The sequence below is a fragment of the Pleurodeles waltl genome, chromosome 4_1, assembly GCF_031143425.1.
Source record: "Pleurodeles waltl isolate 20211129_DDA chromosome 4_1, aPleWal1.hap1.20221129, whole genome shotgun sequence".
NCBI lineage: Eukaryota > Metazoa > Chordata > Amphibia > Caudata > Salamandridae > Pleurodeles > Pleurodeles waltl.
The window spans coordinates 61,695,905-61,720,293 of record NC_090442.1 but is presented as its reverse complement, the minus strand read 5'-3'; the positions used below and the strand labels follow the sequence as shown (position 1 = coordinate 61,720,293).

Below are 24,389 nucleotides of genomic sequence, written 5' to 3'. Positions count from 1 at the left end.
AAGCAAAGTAGGGGTAAGTGAGGTGCTAGGCCCCCCACACTTCATGTTCCACTGTAGGAGAAGAATGAAAGGACATTTGTTAAGATTGCAAGTGGAATGCTGGTGTCAATGGGGTAGCAAAAACATCTTATCACGGAATTCTGCAAGGTTACATAAATGTGTAAAGTGGTACCATGAGTCACATGTGGATGACAGCTGCTGTTATCAAAAGGCAATGACTACAGTGACACAGGCAGCAAAGCAGTGTGTGATGTATCACAAAAGGTCTTCCATCAGACTATCAGGAGAACAGTGTCATGGAGGCAGAATACTGATGCCTAAATATCAAGAACAAAAATATGCTAGGAGTGAAAAGTAGATTTCTTAAGGCAGAGTAGTTGTTTGTAATCCGTATTTAGTAGCTTTTGTAGCAAAAGAATTGCACTGGTTGTTTAAAAACAAAGTAGCAATTACAAGTGGAATATACACAAAAGGGCAGTGTTTGGCCTTCAACTTTAAAACCTCACGTGAATGAGCATCTTTACTGTGTGGTTCTAAAGTAACCTAACGCCAGCACATTATAATAACAGCAAACTGATACAAAGGAGTGACCAACGTGATGAGTACTCAACAATGGGTCTTTACAACAGGCCAACGCATGCTAACAGGCAGGGGGGTAGCCTGGTCAGTAAGACTGGGGGTGTGGGAGCCCCAGATTGTCCGACAATCACACTTTTATATCATGTTAACCATTATATGAGAATCAGTGCATGAGGGGGACTGAGCGGTCAGTGGAAAGGCAAAGGAGTGTAAGCTGTGAAGGGGTACTTAAAAATCAGTATCTTCTAAAAAAAAAAAAAAAACATGTTTTAAGACCTTCAAAACAGAGATGAGAGTGAGTGTGTTTTTAAATTCCCAGGTGAAATCCGACAGACACCTTGCCCTACCCGACTGAAAGCTTCTACACCAAACTATTTTTCAAAGAACACATTTATTATGTTATCACACACCCCACAAAGCTATGCTCCTGCTAACGGGGTTATCTTCATAAACAAAACAGACATAACATTATTTTCTTCTAGCACAGTAATTACATCAAACAGCATTCCCTGGCTCTTAATTACAAACTAAATAAATGTCATGTCCCAATGAGACAATGTAACCATCCAAGAAAAATCTCAAGTCTTTGCTAGAAAGTCTATCCAAGCAATGGCAAATCATGAAAAACACATGAAAGCTAATGGCTGAAAGGGGCTAAACCAAAGCCTGCTCTCCCGCCACACTACTTCACATTACAGTTTTTTGAACAACAGATGACACGAGTTATTCGCGACAGCTAAACCTGCCAATGGGTGGCCTGGAAAGCAAAAAGTTTTACAAGAAATCCTAAAAGGTGCGGGGGCAGGAAGCCAACATCTCTTGGGAATGGCTCACCCTTTCAGCACAAACCTCTGCAGCAGAAGTGTTCCTCTGCATACACTGGGCACCTCTCTCCTCTTACCTAGCTGATCCGAGTCCATGCTGCCCTGGCTAGACACCAGACTCTGCACCCGGCTGGGCCTCTGCTTCACAATCCCTGCAGCAGAGAAATGGGAAAAATGGTCAAGAGAAATTACAGATTTAACCTGCACAGGTGAGCTCCTACCATCATACCTTCCAACCTGGATGAAGGTCTAACCTGTGCTGGAGCCTGAGGTCCCTGGCACAAATTAGGAAAATCTTTGCTGCTGCCTTCATGCGTCCTGTCACGGGTAAAGTCCAGCCTGTGCGGCTATCTTTATGCATCCATACCATGCCTAAGGTTATAACTAGTTACCTCTGTGTTCTCTACTTTGGCTAAGGTCCAACTTGGGATGCTGCCTCCTCGCCCCTTTTCAAGAAAAAGATGCCATTGTGCTGCTGCTACTGTACGCCCTCCAATTAGTAAGGTCCACTGTCCTGCTAGCTGTGAACCTACCGTCGTGGGTAAAATCCTATCTGTACTGCTATCTTAATGGCAAGCGCTATGGTTAAGCTTCTACCAGTGCCGGTACATCTATGTCTGGTAATAGGTGCATGTTCCTATTGTGATGCTACATCTGTGCCCCCTGCCATGAATAAAGTCCTACCTGTGCTGCTCGCTGTCGCTGACTGCACGGACTCAGGGAGGCTCACGGAGGGTGATGATTTGGATGGTGATGGTTCAGACTGTCCTCTTTCAGAGGGAAATAATCCTGCAGCATCAGTTACTATCATGTTGCTGTTGGTGGCATTCAAACCAAGAACCTCTGAGTGGTGAGGTGGAACCACATTTAACATCTCCACAGCCTGAGAAATTCCAGACACGTTCTACAAGGAGGGTAATAGAGAAAAAGGGAGGCTGCATGCATTATTTCATAGTTTATGACTTCAGAAGCTCTTTCTGGGATACAACAAAGTCCTATATTTGACTTCTGACAGATTCACAGACCAACAATTGATAGACAAATCACAGAAGAACGTGCAGTTCAGACTCATAATTGAAAGATTAACACAGTTCACGCAACCAAAGGTTTAGCTAAAGAAGGATACAACTGGAGATTGGGAAGCCATCTGTGGATTCTGCTCAATTCATCCTGAAACCATCACTGTGTCACTGCACTATATATGGTGAGATCATGGTTACTCACCTATGCTGTTGTGCACGAACAAGCTCTGTACCTCTGAACAGAGACCAACTAAATATTTGTGGTGTTTCTCTTTTCTGTGGTGGAGTAACATTTTATTACTAATCACAAGAACTCAATAGATCATCAAATCCAGCTCACCACTCTCATGCACGATACAAGAGACTAAACTAATGTACTAACATTCACAAAGTTTATAGTTCCAGTCACTGCTGGACGCAGCAGCCACCAAAATACTAACATTCTAGTGGCTTCTGGAAGGGAACTGTGAGTGAACAAGGCTTGCTACGTAATCCCAAAGTGCTCTATTTAGGGGTAGTGTGGTCGAGCAACCTCAGGCTTAACACAAAGGAGTACAAGACATCTACAAATACACACAATAGGTAATAAATGAGACACACGATTCAATCAATCAATCAATTAGTTTTTGTAAAGCGCTACTACTCACCCATGAGGGTCTCAAGGTGCTGGTGGTGGGTCTGGGCCTCATTCGAAGTGCCATGTTTTGCGGTTCTTCCTGAAGATGGTGAGAGATGGGCTTTGACTGAGGTGTGTGGCCAGATTGTTCCAGCTCTTAGCTGCGAGGTTTGCAAAAGATCTTTCTCCGGCGGTGGTTTTCTGGATGCGTGGGTCAGTAACTAGTACCTGCTGGGCGGAGCGGAGGGGTCTGACGGGATTATGGAAGGAGATGCGATGGTTCAGGTAGGCCGGTCCGATGTTGTGCAGGGCCTTGTATGTGTGGGTGAGTAGTATGAAGTTGATTCGCTTCTCTACTGGGAGCCAAAGGAGGGTCCTCAGGTTTTGGGAGATGTGTTCTTGGCTGGGGAGGTTCAGGACTTATCTTGCGGCGGCGTTTTGGATGAGTTATAGTTTCCTGATATTCTTTGTTGTGGTGCTGGCATAGAGTGCATTGTCATAGTCGAGCTTGCTAGTAACTAGGACGTGGGTGAATATTTTGCGGCAGTCGACTGGGATCCATTTAAAGATTTTGCGGAGTTGACAGAGGGTGTGCCAGCAGGAAGAGGTGACTGCGTTTACCTGTCAGCTCATTAATAGGGAGGAGTTGAGGATGATTCCTGATTGCAGGCATGGTCAGTCGGTGGTGCCCTGAGCGATGTGGGCCACAAGGAGTCATCCCGGGCGGAGGTGGAATTTCCGAAGATGATTAACTCGGTCTTGTCCGAGATGAGCTTGAGGTAGCTCCCCCTCATCCAGGCGGCGTGAAAGTTCCTCTTAGCTTTGTCTGGGTCTTCAGAGAGGGGTATAATGAGTTGTGTCATTGGCGTACGACACAATGTTCATTTTGTGGTCTCTGACGATGGCTGCCAGAGAGGCCAAGTATATGTTGAAGAGCGTTGGGTTCAGGGAGGATCCCTGAGGGACTCCACAGCTGACTTTAGTTGGTTTGGATCTTAATTATGGGAGCCTGACTCTGTGTTCTTCCAGTGAGGAAGGAGTGGATCCATTGCAAGGCTTTTCTGCGGATTCCTGTGTTGTGGAGTCTGGTGCATAAGGTGCTGTGGAAGACCGTGTCGAAGGTTGCTGAGAGGTCGAGGAGTATGAGTGCCGTGGTGTGTTCACGGTCGAGGAATGTGCAGATGTCATCGGTGGCTGCAAGAAGAGCGGTCTCCGTGCTGTGGTGCTGCGGAATTCAGACTGAGAGGTATCCAGAGACTTGTCCTTTAGGAATTGTCGCAGCTGCAAGTTTATGGCTTTTTCCAGGACTTTGGCTGGGTAGGTTAGCAGCGAGATGGGTTGGAAGTTCTTGAGCTCTGATGGGTCGGCTGTGGGTTTCTTCAGGAGGGGCAGATTTCAGCATGTTTCCAATCTTCAGGGAAGGTGGCTGTTGTGATGGAGCACTTCATCCTCTTGCAGAGTTCGGGGGCGATGGATGCACTCGCTCTGTTGTAGATGTGGTGAGGACAGGGCTCTGTTGGAGCTCCGCAGTGAATGTTCATGATGATTTTAGCCTCTTCTGTGAGGAGCGTGGACCATCTGTGGATGGTTTGGGTGAGTTCTGGGGGGCTGGGTCAGTCATAGATTCCGACGCTGGGTGGGTTCTGTGGAGGAAGTTGTCATAGATGTCCTTAATCTTGCGGTGGAAGAAAGTGGCCAGTTTGTCGGAGAGGTCTTGCGATGGGGGGATGTTGGTGGCTTCGGAGGGAGGATTGGTGAATTTGTTGATTACTGTGAAGAGTTATCTCGTGTTGTGCGGGGAGGTGTTGATGCATTCACAGAGTGCAACTTTTTTTTGCGTTCTTGATGCATTGGTAATGGATGGCAATGGCGGCTCTGAAAGAGTCAAGGTCTTCGCTGGTTTTGCTGTTCCTCAATTTCTTCTCTAGGCACCTACAGGTGCGTTTGGATTCTTGGAGTTCAGCATTAAACCAGCTGGCTTTTTTTGGGACGTGCTTGACCGAAGTAGATTGGAGGGGGGCTAAGGAGTTGGCGCATCCAGTGATCCAGGAGTTGAGGTTGCGTGCTGTGGAGTTGGCATCGTCGGTAGGGGGCGGGGGTGATTTGGCGAGGGTCATGGTGAGTTGCTCATCAGTGATTCTGTTCCATTTCCTGTGGGGGGCACTGGGGATGCTGTTGGGGTTGGTGATGGTGAACTGTATGCAGTGATGGTCAGTCTAGTCCGGAGTGGAGGTATTCTTGAAGGTGATCCGGTTGCTTGAGGTACAAATGGGGTCTAGTGTGTGTCCTGCGGCATGCGTGGGTGCGGTGATCAGTTGCTTGAGGCCAAGGGTGGCGAGATTGCTGAGTAGGGAAGTAGTGTTTTGGTCATTGCGTTACTCGAGGTGGAAATTCAAGTTGCCCAGGAGTGGCTTGAATCAGAAAGTGTAGGTGTTCCGTTGTGGTGCTGTGTTCCTCCGTGTGGACTGTGATGAGGAGTAAGGACTTGTGTACGATGGCCAGTCCTCCACCCAGACGGGAGGGTTGGTCCTGCCCTAGGAAGTTGTAGCCGTCTGGGATTGTGATGGCCGATGTCCGGTCTGGAGATAGGGTTGATTCAGGTCTCGGTTAGGAAGGCGATGTCTGGATGGGTGGAGTCGATCAGGTCCCAGAGTTGTTGAGGGGCAGTATATTCAGAAGGAGGCATGTGGTGAGGTTGTGGCGGGCATCGGTGGTATCAGGTTTTGGGTGTTCCGGATGTTTGTTGTGTCTGAAACTGAGGTTGCAGTTCCGGCAGGAAAAAGGTCCGTGAGTGTCCTTAGGAGATGTGGTGCAGCAGGTGCTGAGACATCCGGTGTTAAGGCAGTGGAGGGTCTTGGCGTTGTAATGGAGGGGGGCCAGAGAATGGTTTGTCGTAGATCCAGGGTTTCCGGTGTTGGGCATGGTCCAGGCGCGGACGGGCGGCGATGGGCTTGCATTTGGCGTGCCAGCGGTGCGGCCACACTGCGGCTGCCATTAAGAAAGGGAGGGAGGTCGGGGGTCTGGTCAGCTCAGAGGTGGAAGAGCAGGAAAATCGCTTTGTGGGAGGGGAAAGGGCAGGGCCGCAGTGGTGCGGGAGGGAGAGGGGAACAGGAAGACAGAAAAATAAAAGAAGACACAGAAAAAAGAAAGAAGAACGAAGTAAAAACAGAGTTAAAAGGCAGAAGTAAAAAGCAGGAGTAAGGAGAGACAGAGAGAGTAGGAAGATACTTACTTGTAGATGGCCACTGAGCCACCAGGGATGAGGCACAGGCAGGAGTCTGCGGGTGGAGGAAGGCCTCGAACTGAGAGTCCGGCAGACGCTCAGTTTGTTCCCTGAGGCAGAGGCAGCAGCAACAGCAGGAGCAGGAGGAGGGGGAGGAGGAGGAGCAGCTGGGGAGGGCAACAGACACTGGCCAGGAGGTCAGTGGGCCTCAAGAAGGAGAGCCACACCAATCTATAAAAATAGCAGGTATCTTTATGTGTAGGCATCAGAGAAAAATCATTCAGATAAGTATGTTTTTAAATAGGACGACTCTTTCCACTTTAAAAAGTAGACACTGCAATTTCTGAGTTCTGCAATGTCATCCTATGGGAGGAAAAACAAGTTCTGCAACGGGTAGAGTACAGCGACTTACAAGACCAATCTCCAGGAGTTAAAGCGAATAGTGGGCAAGGTCCGGGGCAGCAACCACAGTACACCCTCACCGGCATAGGGATGGCTGGGTGCAGAGTGCGAAACAGCATGGGGTGCCCAATGTGTTCCTATGGAGATTGGTCAATGCGGAAAGAGGCTGCAAAGCTCTGGCCAGGAAGCCAGTCGGGCTGAAGCAACAGAGGAGCTCAAGCCTCACAATGCTAGGGCACAGGTAGGCACCTTAGGTCCTCTTCTCCACAGCTCATGCTGTTGGAGGGTCTGGGGGGCCAATGATGTCAACCCCTACTCTCTCAAAGGGAACCTCAACCAATGGAAGTGGAATTAAGGGGGCCTTTGTGTGGCCACCAGTCTTGCCACTTACTTGACAGGTGGTACATGAGTTACAATATTCCGTCACCTTCTGGGACATACCTGGCCAGTAGAAGTGGTTCACTAACCTACTCCAAGTTTTAGACTGGCCAAGATGCCCAACTAGGGGGATATCATGGGCCAACATGAGGAGAAACTCTCTAAACTGCTAAGGTCCTCTGTACCGCCACAGATCTTCCCTGGAGGATCCCCCTGGGCCCAAGAGCTCTGCTGTGTAAGGCCCAGGTTGCGGAGGCTCAGTTCCCCCTGGGGCTGACAGGTCTTCTCCCTAAGGAGAAGGGACCTGATCTGGTATCTGTTTAGAAGCTGGTTTCCTAGAACTCTTGCCCTTTCTCTTGGTAGACTGGGTCATTATTCTAGACTCCAACTCTACTTTTTTGTATCGTGGGCTTTGCACTGTGCTTTTGTTTTTACACACACTAATTAAGGTATACCCAGCATAGCTGCATGGGTCTTTCTTTCGAACTCAGCCTATGATGAGGAATTCAGATCACTGCCTAGCTGACATTGTACAGGGATTGCAGGAGATACCACCACCTTCTTTTGGCCAGTAACCCTTCCCCATTCTATGGATACCATCACCATTGCATGTACCTTAGCCTAATTATCAGCACTGAGGACTGTATATGTCTCACCAGTCAAGTATTGGTGTGAGGACACCAGTTGCTCGGTCACTATGGTGACACTGGCGCCAGTGTCTCTCAGGGCTTCAAATCTAACCCAACTGATTTGCGGCTGTTGTATGCATCTCTCCAGATTACTGGGCCAGACAGCCAGGGCAGCTACCTCCACCCCACTTTCTGAAACAAGAGTTGCCTCAGTGGGATCACTGACATGGTCAGCACCCACTTAGAGACTGCCCACTGAATTTACTGTAGGTACAGTAGAGGTATTTTTCTATTACAGAGTAGTGTGTTTCTGCCATTCTGAGAACTCTTGACACAAAACCAATTGTGTATTCTTCCTCACCACACTTCTGTGTCAAAACAGCACCAACACCAAATTTGCTCGCATCAACTGTCAAACAACGTATAATGTTATGGTCATAAGGCTTGAGAGCGCATGATTTAGTCAGTTGTTTCTTTATATCTGCAAACGCAGCTGCACACTCTGAACACCACATAAATTCGTTTTTGTCTCTTAATAAATTAGAAATTGGTCTGACATGAGAAGCAAAGTTTGGTATGAACAGAGCCTAAAATTTGCAGAGACCAAGGAAAGATTTGACACCTGTTTTGCGACCTGGAGGGGGTGCTTCCACAATCACCTCAACCAATTCTGGTTTGGAACACAAACCTTCCTCTGAAACGATATGTCCCAGATATTCCATAGATGATTTTAAAAACTGACACTTCTCTCTCTTTGAGACCACTCCCGCTTTATAAAAAGCCGTGTGAACCTGTCTCAAAATACTGTCATGATCACCATGTTCACTCGCATTAATTAATACATCATCTTGGAAAATTGAAACCTTTTTTTATGCCTTTGAGTAAAGAACCCTTCAACCTCTGAAATTCTGATGCTGCAGAAGCAAGTCTGAAAGGCATTCAGCAATATTGATACATTACCCACGAGGATACAAACACTGTCAAATTACGTAACTTGGGTGCTAACTGTACTTGGTGATAGGCTGCCACGAAGTCAAGTTTCATTAAAATATTTCGCTCCAGATATGGCGCCTAACATTTCACCGATTTTGGGGAGAGGGTGTGAGTCTACCCATATTTTTTTTATTGAGAGCTCTGAAGTCAACACATACTCTCAAATCACCATTTTTCTTCTTGGCCACAACCAATGGGGAAAGCCACAAAGAGGATTCCAGGGGCTCTACAATACTATTCTTATGTAAAACTTCCAATTCTTTTCCTTACTCGTCATAGATACTGAAAGGTACGCCCCTCAACTTGTGCTTAACTGGTACAGCATTATCCCTTGTTCTAATGTGATGTTTGAAACCTACAATCATTCTCAAATCACCTGAAAACACTTGAGGAAAATAATTTAACAGTGATTCAATATCACTAGAGTCTCTGAAAACTGAAACTTGCTCCTTAGTACCAAGGCGCAGATTCATAACAAACAATCCCTGATGAAATAAGCCCAATATGTTCAGCCCCATAAATTGTCCCAAAAATGTGTCTCACTTTGAACATCATGATGTCCTCAAAGAACCCTTGCAGTTCTATTGTTCTTGCTTCGTACAAGACTGGTGACCTATCTTGTGGAGATAATGTGGGATAATTCCAATTTTGTTGAAAACGTTCTTGAGTAATCATGGTGATTCTAGCACCAGAGTCAACTAAAAGACGCAACTGCTTATTTCCCACTTGTACAAAAACATAAGGATCAACACACTGTTCCTAGTCACCATTTACAACTGGGTAATCACTTACAACTAACACCATATCTTATATCTGACCCATCAAATCATTACTACCACTTTCATCAGTGTCAAAGATTGCAGATACTTTGGTACTCTTGCGTTTCATACTTTGCCGCACTGCGGCAAAATGACCCACTTTAGAACATAGTCTGCAATATACATTGTTTGCTGGACATACTCTTCCAACTGTTGATCTTGCCACATCTAAGACATATATTAAATTGATTAAAAAATGAACTTTTTTGTCCAAATTTAGTTGCTCAAGGAGCAGAAGACATAGCTTTGTTAATTTTAACCTTCTCGTCAGAAGGACGTATTGCAATAACTTGCTCAGTAGTTTAGTTTTCCAGTTCTTTCGCAGATTTAGTTGAGGTTTCAATGCTTTTCACTATTCTGATAGTGTCTATCAATGAAGGGTTTCCCTATGATAGTAGTTTTTGTTTGATGGTTTTGTTTACACAGTGACAGATAAATTAGTCTCTTACAAGTTGTTTGCCAAAATTTTCAAACTGACATTCCGCCGCTAACTTTCGTAAAGCTGCATGTTTGCATCTACAACCTCATACATTTTCTGTTCTCTCTTAAAATAATTGTGTCTTGAAACTACTAAGCTCAGCGGTCATTAAATGTTAGGATTAGTTTCTTTAAAGCCACCTGGTAAACACCAAGTTCTTCTTCATCCACTTCTTGAATGTTCGACAGATGTTTAAATATTGACCTCCCTTCAAATCCTAATGAGTGGAGCAGTAAAAATGTTCTCCTTTCAGGTCCGAATCTGGATGCCCCAATGGCTCCTAACTAGATCTTAAAGGCATCTTATCATTGTTCCCAACGTATTGGTGGGTCTCCTGGGGTTTCTAAGAAAGAGGCGGGGGAACCACACATCTGAATTACGGCCCTGTGTGAGTATAGATGGAATACCAAGCAAAACTTGTACAACTAAAAGATGTACTAGAGCATTTTTCAACAATGGTGTGCCTCTCACCATGTGGTCAGACAGCAGAATTTGTAACAGGCAAGCAAAAAGTTGGAGATTTCTCCAATGTAGGATATATCTATGAATTCAGAAGACACTAGTACTGGTGTACACACAATAAATTCCTTAGAAGTCTGGAGAGTACTGAATACTTATTGAAGTCAATTGTAAAAATAACGGTGCATGTGTATAATAAGAAATATATTCCAATGAGTTAAGATGGCCGCCAGCTTTGTTTAATGTTACTAAAGGGAGTCGGTGCAGTACCAATACATTTTCCCAACGTATTAAGATGACCGCCAGTTTTTTGTACAGTTTCTAAAGACATTTGGAGCAGAACCAAGCCTTTTCCCAACTTGTTAAAATGGGTGCCAGTTTTTCCCTTATGTTTTAGAAAAGTTGAGTGAACTATGCCCGCTGTGATGATGCGGCCTGTTCACTCCACTGTGCAGCATTGCCGAAGATCGATTGTCTCACGAATGAACTATACGATCGCTGGAACTAACCCTGCATGCCACTCACTCCTTCACGTTTAAACACAAGCAGCTTTGCAAACTTCCGAAAAGACACATAGTTTTACACCCACCTGTGCCAGACCAAAGACATCCTTAACTTCAGGAAACTTCTCAAAACCTGGCTGTTCGGACAGTAGCAGTATCCCCCCCCCCCCCCCCCCTTACCTCCTCAGTGCCTTGAGACCCTAACGGGTGAGTAGTGCGCTTTACAAATTCCTGATTGATTGATTGATAGATTTTACGGAGAGATGACTCCCTCAGAAAAATGTTTAGAAGCAAATTCCTTCTTCGTGTGTTATCTTCCACTGGGGTGACTGCTGATCACTCGTCACCAAAAGGTAGCACCCCTGCGGACGCGGTGAGTAAAGGAAAAGGTGTATTCAGTAAGGTAAAAGTAACCTAAACCTCTCCAGACAAAATCAATCCACCAACTGCCCACCAACCTTCCAATCGCCTCCCTCAACCCAAACGTTCTATAGAACCCTGAGGATTCTGTATTCCTAACAGAATCTTGTGGTTGAGCCCATGCCCATGACTAGGTTGAACAGCAGCTCAGTATGACACAGTTCCTTCGGGCTGACATTCCTGGCTCTACAGGCTCTCTCAAATGCAGTGAACCATTTGGTGATATCATCACCGTCTGCGTATTTTTGGACAATCCCTTTGGGGATTTTATGGTCACAGGTGTCCTCCATAGTTATGAGTCTGGTGCCACCCGAGATGCATCCTAGGCTCATCTTGGCTCTTTCTTTTTCTATATCTAAGAGTTTAGCCTCTAAAGCTATTCTCTTGGCTAGCTTCTTAAGATCTGCATCTTCAGTATCCAAATCTACAAGAAGTCTTATTAGTGGGGGTGTGGCCATGACCACCGCCTAACGGCCGCGGTCTTGTGAGGCTCCGGAAGAGATGGCCCTAAAATCACTATAAATCGCTGCCATTGACGCATATTATACCAACCAGATGGCACCTTCATGCTCCTGAGGCTGAAAGAGACCCTGGGGGCTGTCTAATGGCCCCAGACTTGCCCGACTGCAGCTCCTCTCAACACAGACAATGGAGCAGCCCAGCCTGTCTCAGAGGCCCTGCAGTGACGGGTGCTGCAGGCGAGCCTGAGGCCAGGATAGCCTGATCCCGCAAGAGCCCTGCCCTGCAATACCACCTTCCACGGCCTTCCTGAATGTGTCGGACCTGCTTGCCCCTCCGCCGGGTCAGACTGCCCTGAACCTTACTGCCAGAGCGCTGAGGGAGAGCATGTAACCAGTCGCTCCCCCCTCCTGCGCATTACCCACCTGCGTGGGGACCTGGCTCATCCGTATTGTGGCGAATGGCTGAGGTTGGCGGCTGGGCTCAGATTTGGCTGCCCCAGCCCATGTGGATGTGAGAAGCCGTGGCGATTGCTGGCACAGGCCCCGGGGCCATGGGCCAAACACTGAGCTGAATACCTGCAATAGCAAAGACAATGTAAAGCAGAGGAGAGGATAAGGTAGGCACACTACATCATTTGATGTCATCCCTTGTTGGCCCAGACTAGTCTACACATCTGTCGGGGTAAATGCTAGTGCCTTAAACACCAGCCAGGGCCATATGTTGAACATTTATTGGGCATAGAGGTGACCTGTGTAGGAAAGTACCCTCTTTTTAGCATAGTTATCCCCACTTTTTGACTGCTATCAGTATGCTTGGACTCTTTTCACTGGGATCCTTCTTACCTGGACCCCATTGATTGTGCGCTCTCCCTCTAAATTTGGTTTCTTAGAACTTTGCACACCCCACAACTGGCATACTGGTGCCCCTTTATAAGTCCCTTGTATACTTTACTTAGGGAATTAGGGCACCAGGGGTTCCCAATGGGCTGCAGCATGTATTATGCCACCCATGGGAGCCCATGCAAAATGTGTCTGCAGGCCTGCCAATTCAGTCTATGTGAAAAGGTGCATGTACTCTTTTGCTAAAGGTCACTGCACCAGGTCAATGTAAGTCGCAACTATGGTAGGGACTCCTAGCCCAGAGGGCAGGTCCCTGTGTGTTAGGGCACCCCTGCATGAGCAATGGTGCCCCTACTAACACCAGTTTCATTACACTGGACTTCTTAAGTGCTTCTGGGGTTTTCCGGGCAGCCCGCGCTGCTGCCATTCCACAGACCGGGTTCTGCGCTCCTGGCTGTTTGACCAGCTCAAGCAGGGGAAGGCAGAGCAAAGGATTTCCTGTGGGAGAGGGAGGCAACACCCTTTTCCCTTGGAAATAGTTGTTACATTGCTTGAGAGGTGTAACCTCCCCAAGCCACCGGTGTGCTTTGAAGGGCACATTTGATGCCCTCCTTGCATAAACTGGTTTGCACCAGTAAAGGGACCCTTGGTCCCTGCTCTGGGGCGAAACTGAAGAAAGGAAAGGGGAGTGACAACTCCCCTGTCCATCACCACCTAAGAGGTTGTGCCCAGAGCTCCTCCAGGTGGCCACTTGCTTCTGCCATCTTGAATCCGAGATGGGCAGAGGCCCCTGGGAGCATCAGAGTGGCCAGGTCAGGCAGGTGATGTCACAGCCCCTCCTGATAGGTGGTCACCTTGCTAGGTAACCAATCCTCCTTCCTGGGCTACTTAGGGTCTACTTCTTTGGTGGATCCTCAGATTCGATGTGCAAGGTTACACCAGGACTCCTCTGCATCGCTTAGTTCATCTTCTGGCCACTGAAACCGCAATTGGGCTCTTCAGGAACCAACAATCAGCAACTGCAGCGACGACTCCACTTTGCAACACTGTTTCTCCAGCTCCTTCCAGCAACTGCAACATTTCCCCGGCTGTGCATCCTCTGAGGTCGACGAGACTCCAGCCTGCACCCAGAAATAAGAAGGAATCTCCCGTGGAGTGATGAAGTCACTCCCCTGTGCCTGCAAGAACCAACTGCAACGATGACCGGCTGCATGGATCTCATCTCCTCCAGAACTGTGTGGATCCTGCATCACAGGTGGTGGTCTGGAGTGGTCCCCTTGGTCCTCTCTGCCAGCTGTCCAACTTGGGAGTCGGTAAGCCCTTGCCTCTCCTTGCAGGACAGTACCCCTGTACACCGCGACTCTTGCAGCTACCAATGCTTGTTTGCTCCTGATCCAAGGGATCTTCAGGCTTCGTGTAGCCCAATCTCCCAGCATTTCTTCATGCCAAGAACAGTCTCCTCTCTGCTACTCCAGCGACCTGGGATTCCTCTTAATGTGTGATGAGTGGGCTTCACTGCGACTTGCTGTGCCTGCTGCCAGTGGGTTGCCTATGGGGACTGCATCCTCTTCTGGTGACTCTCCAGACTGATGAGGGTCACCTCGGACTCCCCTCCTTGGGTCGAGTGTCCTGGGCCTTGCAGGCCCTCTTCAACCTTGCAACACTTCTTTTTCTTCTTTTATTGGGCTTTTGACAAGGCTTGTTGGTGGTCTTCCTGCACCACTGACCCACTGCCGACAGCCGACGTGGGCCACCAATTGCATCACTTCAGGGACTCCTTTTCAGCTCATGTGTTGCACATCTGGTCTTCTTAGTCCCCAGTCAACCTGATCCTGCATCCACAGAAGGGTGGGTAGTGATTCCTGCCACAACTGGAACTCCATCACAAACTGAACTTGGTCCCCTTTCTTTGCAGGTCCTCTTCTGCCAGAATCCACCTTTGTGTTCTTCCAGTCTGGTCTGGGTTTTGCACAATCCTTTTCCTAAGTCCTCCTGTTGGTTTTGTGGAAAACCAGGTAATTACCTCTGCTCTCCTGATCGCTGGGGGTCACTCTAGTACTCACCTCTTGGGGTTCCTAGTTCCTCCAGCTGCCCTCTAACGATTTCACATCCTTGGGAAGCACGGGACCCACGTCTGGGCATACCCTACCCACTTGGGGCGACAAAGCAAAAACAATAAGTGATGGACGGAATGCTGAACATTGTCAAACACTCACCCCCAGTCATAGATCTGGGTTTAATCCATCGTTCTTTTGCTCACCATGCCACCCCAGTTTGGACCCAGCCATATGCAAATCAGTCTTGACCCTGTTCCTCATGGGAACAGTCCAGACCGAACTGCCAAGCCAGGTCCTCACTGGACCGGAAACAAGCATCCTGGGACCGGTTTCAGGGTTTCACCCCTCATCAGCGAGACTAGCTTGAATCCAGTGGCATGGGAAGCACGGGACCCACGTCTGGGCATACCCTTCCCACTTGGGGCGACAAAGCAAAAACAACAAGTGATGGACGGAATGCTGAACATTGTCAAACACTCACCCCCAGTCATAGATCTGGGTTTAATCCATCGTTCTTTTGCTCACCATGCCACCCCAGTTTGGACCCAGCCATATGCAAATCAGTCTTGACCCTGTTCCTCATGGGAACAGTCCAGACCGAACTGCCAAGCCAGGTCCTCACTGGACCGGAAACAAGCATCCTGGGACCGGTTTCAGGGTTTCACCCCTCATCAGCCAGACTAGCTTGAATCCAGTTGCATGGGAAGCACGGGACCCACGTCTGGGCATACCCTTCCCACTTGGGGCGACAAAGCAAAAACAACAAGTGATGGACGGAATGCTGAACATTGTCAAACACTCACCCCCAGTCATAGATCTGGGTTTAATCCATCGTTCTTTTGCTCACCATGCCACCCCAGTTTGGACCCAGCCATATGCAAATCAGTCTTGACCCTGTTCCTCATGGGAACAGTCCAGACCGAACTGCCAAGCCAGGTCCTCACTGGACCGGAAACAAGCATCCTGGGACCGGTTTCAGGGTTTCACCCCTCATCAGCCAGACTAGCTTGAATCCAGTGGCATGGGAAGCACGGGACCCACGTCTGGGCATACCCTTCCCACTTGGGGCGACAAAGCAAAAACAACAAGTGATGGACGGAATGCTGAACATTGTCAAACACTCACCCCCAGTCATAGATCTGGGTCTCTTCACCTTCTGCCAAGGAATCGACTGCTGACCGCGCTGGAAGCCTGCAAAACTGCAACATAGTAGCTAAGACGACTACTGCAACTCTGTAAGGCTGATCCTGCCGCCTTCTCGACTGTTTTCCTGGTGGTGCATGCTGTGGGGGTAGTCTGCCTCCTCTTTGCACTAGAAGCTCCGAAGAAATCTCCCGTGGGTCGACGGAATCTTCCCCCTGCAACCGCAGGCACCAAAAAGCTGCATTACCGGTCCCTTGGGTCTCCTCTCAGCACGACGAGCGAGGTCCCTCGAATCCAGCAACTCTGTCCAAGTGGCCCCCCCAGTCCAGTGACTCTTCAGTCCAAGTTTGGTGGAGGTAAGTCCTTGCCTCACCTCGCTAGACTGCATTGCTGGGAACCGCGACTTTTGCAGCTACTCCGGCCTCCGTGCACTTCCGGCGGAAATCCTTTGTGCACAGTCCAGCCTGGGTCCACGGCACTCTAACCTGCATTGCACGACCTCCTAAGTTGTTCTCCGGCGACGTGGGACTTCTTTGTGCGACTTCGGGTGAGCACCATTTCACGCATCCTCGTAGTGCCTGTTTCTGGCACTTCTCCGGGTGCTACCTGCTGCTAAGAGGGCTCCTTGTCTTGCTCGACGTCCCCTCTACCTCCTGGTCCAATTTGTGACCTCCTGGTCCCTCCTGGGCCACAGCAGCATCCAAAAACGCTAACCGCACGATTTGCAGCTAGCAAGGCTTGTTGGCGTTCTTTCGGCGGGAAAACACTTCTGCACGACTCTCCAAGGCGAGAGGGATCCGTCCACCAAAGGGGAAGTCTCTAGCCCTTTTCGTTCCTGCAGAAACCGCAGCTTCTTCTGTCCAGTAGAAGCTTCTTTGCACCCGCAGCTGGCATTTCCTGGGCATCTGCCCATCTCCGACTTGCTTGTGACTTTTGGACTTGGTCCCCTTGTTCCACAGGTACCCTAGATTGGAAATCCACAGTTGTTGCATTGTTGGTTTGTGTCTTTCCTGCATTATTCCTCTAACACGACTTCTTTGTCCTTAGGGGAACTTTAGTGCACTTTGCACTCTCTTTTCAGGGTCTTGGGGAGGGTTATTTTTCTAACTCTCACTATTTTCTAATAGTCCCAGCGACCCTCTACAAGGTCACATAGGTTTGGGGTCCATTCGTGGTTCGCATTCCACTTTTGGAGTATATGGTTTGTGTTGCCCCTATCCCTATGTTTCCCCATTGCATCCTATTGTAACTATACATTGTTTGCACTGTTTTCTAAGACTATACTGCATATTTTTGCTATTGTGTATATATATCTGGTGTATATTTCCTATCCTCTCACTGAGGGTACACTCTAAGATACTTTGGCATATTGTCATAAAAATAAAGTACCTTTATTTTTAGTATAACTGTGTATTGTGTTTTCTTATGATATTGTGCATATGACACTAAGTGGTACTGTAGTAGCTTCACACGTCTCCTAGTTCAGCCTAAGCTGCTCTGCTAAGCTACCATTATCTATCAGCCTAAGCTGCTAGACAACCTATACACTAATAAGGGATAACTGGGCCTGGTGCAAGGTGCAAGTACCCCTTGGTACTCACTACAAGCCAGTCCAGCCTCCTACAGGGGGATTTCTACTTGCTAAGTCCTTATCATTCTCTGCCAGCAGCTGTTGCAGATCGGCTTTTGTGGGTTTAGGCCCTGTGGCAAGTTTCGCTTTACAGAGCTCCTTAACATGGGGTACCTTAAGGTGCTGACAGGGTGCCAGGTTGAGTTCCTAGGAAGGCCCCTGCTCAGAAGTGGTGTTTAAAGTAGTTGAGTACCTTTTAAAGGACTTAAAAACAGCTAAGTACTTTTCCAAAGAACCTATCATACTTTACTATTTTAATTTCTAAAGAGTTTTGCAAAAGTGACCTAAGGCCCTACAGCTATTTACAACAATTTAGAAAAAAAATAAAAAACTGGAAAAAAACTACTTTACTAAGACAATTTTTGGATTCCTCTTTGGAATCACTTATCAACCAAGAGGTACAGAAGATGTCAAGTCCTGTATGCCAACCACTACACCACCGATGTAGGAAGCTGGCCCTTTATGTGGTATGTGGATACTGTATAAAGGATCCAGGGGTTCCCCAGTGAGTAGGCAGGGCTTGCTATGCACTTCCAAAGAGAGGAGTGCAAGACATCTACAAATACACACAATAGTCAATAAATGAGGCACATAACATCTTTATATATGTTTAGGCATCAGAGGAAAATCATTCAGGTAACCACGTTTTTAAATAGGAATTCTTTTCACTTTGAAAAGTGGACACTGCGATTTCTGAATTCGGCAAATTTATCCTATGGGAGGAAAAACAAGTTCTGCCAACAGGTAGAGTATAGCGACTTACATGACCAATCTCTAGGAGTTAGGGTGAGAAGATGGCAAGGTCCAAGTCAGCATCCACAGTACACCCTCAGTGGCATGGGGGCGGCCAGGTGCAGAGTGCAAAACAGTGTTGGGTGCCCAATGCGTTCCTATGTAGATCAGTCACTGTGGATAAAGTCTGCAGGCTCTGGTCAGGAGGCCAGTTGGGCTGAACTAACAGCAGGGCTCAGGCCTCACAATGCTCAGGCATAGGTAGGCACCTTTGGTCTTCTCCACGGCTCAGGGATGAAGAATGAAGATGTGTCCTTAGATGTCGGGTTTTTCAAATGGAGCAGTCGCGGTAGAGGAGGGCTTCATGCAGAGGCTGCAGGCGTCATCAGGGAGTCCAGCAGGGGTGAAACCATGATGGATTCAGACTCTGGAGGGCTGGGAAACTTTGTTGGAATCAGTGGTCCACTTCAGCTCAGGTCGGAGACGGTGTGTGCAGTGGTGACTTCAAGTGTCGGGTTTTGGTGGTTCCAGGGTCTTCAGAGTCTCTTCTTTGGAGGTTGTTGGTGAACAGGCCCTCGGTTCAAAGGAGCCTTTAGTCTTTATTGAAGGCAGGCAGTTCTTCTGGGTTTCTGGAGTCACAGCTGCAGGACAAGTAGACTTTAGTGCAGATTTCGAAAAGGGATGCAGACAGGCAAGCGGGGTCGGTACCAGGTCAGCTGCTTCTTTTTTCCTCTTCTGCTGTTGTGGTTCTTAGGTGTCCGTGGTCGTCTTAGGTCATCAGGATCTGCTTCTCTGGTGCCAGGGGCTCCCCTAAATACTAAATTTAGGGGTGTGCATGGTGTGCAGGGTAGTAGACAATGTGCCACTGACCCTTGGGGTCACTATGCCCCCTATATGACCACTTCCTGAGGGAAGTGGGCACAACCCTGTCCCAGAATTCTTAAGTATGCATCACCAAGACGGCTACTTCCGAACAATTGTGTCCACCTCGCAGTAGCCCACCTTAGGGATGGTACTAGCCTAGGAATGGCACGCCTTCCTGAGAAGCTAATTTTCCCGCTTGTCCATATAGCAAATGGGCTCTGGACAGGGGTGGCAGCTTCCTCTCTTGTGAGGGGAGCCAGATTTGCATTTCAAAGGCAGCAGCCCTTTGAGGATTGCTGCCTTAGGAAGGCTATTCAGCAGGTCATCATGTGGGAGAGGGTGTTACACCCTCTTCTCGGACAGGCTTTTGTTCTGGACCTCTTGAGAGCAGAAGGCTCTCACCATAAAGGTCCAGAATGGTGTCTCAAGTGGTAGGCTGGCTGAAACTGGTCAGCGACCACACCAGAGGCTGGAAAGTGTTCAGGGGGCACGTTTAAGGTGCCCTCTGGGTACATGTATAGGTAAATCCAACACTGACATCAGTTTGGGTTTACCAGTATGAGATGTTTGATACCAAACATCCCTATCTTCATTGAAGCCATCATTTAACTGGGGAACATGCATTGACCAGTGTCCAGCACATGCATTTAAAACGGCCTGCCTGATCACTTACTATGCCAAAGAATCGACAAAGGCATAGCAGGGGCATATCTGCTCACATGTAATATACTGCACCATGTCTTAGGGCTGTAAGTCCTGCTCGAGGGGTGCCTTACATATATTGCATGCAGTGTTAGGGGGCATGTCACACGGGCTGTGTGCCACGTTTTGTTTTCACTTTCGTCTGCACCAAGACACGCAGCCTGAAATAGCAATCTGTATGAGCTCGGTGAGGGGTTCCTGAAGGTGGCACAATACGCGCTGCAGCCCTTGGGGACCCTTTTTGGTACCCATGGATAGGGTACCATTTACTAGGGACTTACAGGAGTGGCATAAGTATTGCCAATTGGGGAACAATTGTATAGGTTTAGGGAAGAGATTTGGAACTGGGGACCTGGATAGCAGGAACCCAGTGCACCTTCTGTTGAAATTGCATTACATACCAGGCAAAAAAGTGGGTGTGACTATGTCAAAAAGGGACCCTTTCCTACACCTACCAATCCCGTCCCCCAACTACGCCTTAAAGCTACCTGTCCCTGAATCATAAACTTCCTTTCCAGTACCATGCCACCTTCCCCACCTCCCTGTAAATGCTCCTCTCTACTTTAGCAGGTTAGTGACCCATTGCCCATGCATACCTTTGCCCTGTAAGGCACGTTTTTCTTTTGTTGTTTTGCAGCCACAACTTTTTCATTCTATTTCTTTTTTCAGTAGATGATAGTTTTTAACAGTTTTTTGAAGTCTACTTCCTCCCGCCCCCTATATTTGTACTGCAGATGTGACTTTTCCCTGTACTGCTTAAGGGAGTTTGCACATCAGCTCCTTCCTTTAAAAATTCTGTGTAGCTCCCATAAGTGGGTCATTTGCCTTCATGACATCTTAGACATGCATTAGGGGTTCATGTAGGGTAAGGATTTGCATGTGTTTTGAACGGGCTGGAAAGGGCTGGGGTCTATTGGACATCTTCTGTGTGTGTGCTGTAGAAGATGGCGGTCCTATTAGTTCTCTCATACATGAAACCCAACCTGAGCCAGGCCAAACTAGTCTCAATGTGGACAGTACACAGCTAGCAACAGAAATCATCCCTCAACAGTACTTTATTGTATGTGGTATTTCTATAGCGTAAACATAGCCAAAAGGTAGAGGTGGCTGGTCAGGGTCAAAGAAGTTGACAAGTTATAGGAGAGGGAGCTGAGTTGTGGACAGTTTATGAGCTGTGACTGTTTTATGAATAAGCGAGTCGTCAAATCTTTCCTAAACCGGCACAGTGTTGGGGTGCTGCTGATGGATACAGGAATGCTTTTCAACAGTGCTTCCTCCGGACTAGAGGTTTTGAGACGCTAGAAAGTTGCAACTTCCCTTACTGACCCTGGCAGCCTTTCCTTATTCATTAGAGGAGGATAAGTAAACATCACTGACCATACACGGACAAGGTGTCCATGCCGATACAAATAACACTGTTAGACCCAGAGCACAACTCCTTCCATGTGTAGATGGCAATCTCCCTTCAGACTGGGGTATAGTCCATGCTTAAACACAAACCCTCACAAATTGGCAGGCAGGAAATGAGCCCAGAGAGACAAGCAGGACCATATGACCAACAAACTCCAGAAGTCTTACATGTTTTTTTACAGGCAGTAGGCACCTCACTCAGTTGGTAATACTTTGAGCAGTCAGAAGGACTCCTATGTTCCCTGGACTCAAATGCTGATGTTTGTCTAATGCACATCTGCTAGCCAGCTTTTGGTAGAAGAACTTCTTTCCTCTTCCAAGGTGGTTATGAGGAACAGTGGGCCTATTTCAGATATTTAAAGGATATGCACCTATACTAGTAGTAGAAATCTAACCTCCAATAAAAATCCATATCAAGTCATACCTTTCTTTTACTGCAAACTATGTGTGAACTGTAGTGCAACTTGTGGCTGGAATCTCTCCAGCACTATGCACAAAACAAAATCCAACATACCAGAGATCAAGCTCCCAAAAAGATAAGTATTTCCAGGACCTACACCTTCCTTCTAGTTGCTCAACCAAGCTCACTGAAGAATAAAGGGATTTTTAAAACAACATGCAAATCTTCTTCCATCCTCAAGCATGAACAGGACATTCAGACAGTCTTAAACATAAAGGGGAAAAGACAGAGGATCCCCCTATTTTCCAAAAACCTCTTCTTGTGGCCACCCACTTGTAGGCCCATTGACATCAGGAAGTTCCCAGACTAACGGCATCTTCTAGAAACCTCTGGGTATCGTCTGATGAGGAATTTTCTTTTGTCACCCAAGTCTTCAATGTCTTCTCTGCTTGCCTTTGTCTCTAGAGATCGCTCAGAAAATTCTCCCCTTTGGCCAAATTTATGTATGCAAATAATATCTTGCATGGATAACAGCGACTCATTATTTCCTGGTCTTCCTAGCTACTTAACTAAATGACTCCAAATCACTCAGAAGACGTCATCTAGATCCTACTTAACTTCAGGTGTTACAAATGTGTACCCTGCCATTTAAACAATCTGCACTAGCTTCCTATGGCTAAATGCTACAGACTTAAAACACGTTGTTTCATGTAGAGGGCATCCCACTACATTGATCCCCAGTACCTGCACAATGAGTGAGATACTATGTCCTTCCAGAACTTTCAATTTTTCTTACTCTAAACCAACCATGATCTGATCCAGCAGATCAATAAAACCAGTTATGGTGGATGCTCTCTCAGCACTCTTGCGCCAGGCAGTGGAACTCTCTTCTCCTTGACATTCGTCTGTCTTCCTCTGAAGCTGTGCTCAGGGAAAATAAAAAGAAGACCTGGCTGTTTGTACAATAATTCTCCTCTGTTCTGTTGCAGTGCTTAGACCAGGGTGCTCCAATGTGGGCAACCTGCTCCTCAACACCCGCTCCCTTCACAAACATGCCATAGAACTCTGGGACCTCATCACATCACACTAACCTGACATTGCCTTCCTCACGGAAACCTGGACCAACCCCTCCTCGGAACCCGACAGCCATCGCCACCCCCAAGGGATACAAACTCCAACGCAAAGACCGCCTCAACAGGCCAGGTGGTGACATCGCCATCCTACACAGGGACACCATCAAAGTCACCACCAGCTCACAAGACACTATCGACAACACAGAACACATGCACTTCCTGATCCACATTAACAACAACTCCACCCTCAGAGGTACACTAATCTACAAACCACCAGGACCACGCCCCGCCTTCTCCGACACCAGCAGCGTCACCATCATCTCGCACGCCCTCACCTCCACAGACTACATCCTCCTCGGTGATTTCAACTTTCACTTGGAGAACCTACAAGACCACAACTCTACCTCCCTCATAGACAACCTCACCAACCTCTGACTCAAACAACTGGTCACCGCACCCACCCACTCAGCAGGACACATGCTAGACACAATTGTCACCTCAAGCCAACACATAGCCTACACCCACACCACCGAACTCCTCTGGACTGACCACCACTGCGTCCACTTCTCCTTCACCAAACCCCCCACACACCACCATCAACACACCACACCCTACTGCATGAGGGACAAGACCCCCACCGAACGCCTGAACTCCCAACTGGCTCACAACCCCCCACCCACACCAACAACCCCAACACAGGAGCACACAACCTCTCTAAATGGATCACTACCTGCGCAGACACAGTAGCCCCCTTCAGAAAACACATCGCCACCCACAACATCAAGAACGCCCCATGGTTCACCCCCAAACTCCAAGACTCGAATTGCAAATGCCGCCAAGCGGAGAAAATATGGCGACAAGAACCCTCCACAACCAACTTCTCCACCCTCAAAACCACCATTCGCACCCATCACCAACTCATACGCACCGCCAAAAAAGATCACTACAAGACACCCCTTGACAACAACTCTCAAAACAGCAAAGAACTCTTCACCATCATTAATGAACTAGCCAAACCCAAAGCCAGCAACATAGACCCCTCACACACACAGCCCCGATGTGACGCCCTCTCCAACCACTTCCACCACAAAATCCTGGACATCCACAACAGATTCATACCACACACACCCACCACACACACCCCTTACTCACCCAACTCGACCCCCACTCATGACCCCCCCACCACCTAGGCCCCCACCACACACGAAGAAACTGAAAAAACCATGAACTCCATCCACTCCTGATCCCCCTCCGACCCCTGTCCACATCGCATCTACAACAAAGCCAGCCCAACCATCGCCCCCATACTCCGCAACATAATCAACTCATCTTTCGACTCCGCCACCTACCCAGACCCCTGGAAGCACGCGGAAATCACCGCTCTCCTAAAAAAAACAAAGCTGACCCGGAGATCCTCTCCAACTATCGCCCCATCTTCCTCCTCCCTTTCGCCGCCAAGGTTGACGAGAAACTAGTCAACGCCCGCCTATCCCACTTCCTCGAAGAAAACAACACTCTTGACCCCTCACAATCCAGGTTCCGCAAGAACCACAGCACGGACACCGCCTTCATCGCAAGCACTGACGACATCAGGAACAAAGTCGACAAAGGCGAGACCGTCTCACTCATCCTCCTAGACCTCTCCGCAGCCTTTGACACTGTCTGCCACCACACACTCCGCACACGCCTCCACAACATAGGAATTCGCCACAAAGCCTTAGACTGGCTCACCT

At 48.0% G+C, this 24,389-nt stretch overlaps 1 protein-coding gene across 1 annotated transcript in view; it reads right to left on the bottom strand.

Annotated features, from left to right (window-relative positions):
* Positions 1–24,389, bottom strand: part of SZT2 (SZT2 subunit of KICSTOR complex) — a 606,663-nt gene that overhangs the window by 294,800 nt on the left and 287,474 nt on the right. The window contains exons 39-40 of the mRNA XM_069227802.1: positions 2,088–2,307; positions 1,481–1,555 (exon numbers count right to left, since the gene is read on the bottom strand). Coding sequence (XP_069083903.1) covers positions 1,481–1,555; positions 2,088–2,307 — 295 coding nt within the window. The remainder of the gene's footprint in view (positions 1–1,480; positions 1,556–2,087; positions 2,308–24,389) is intronic.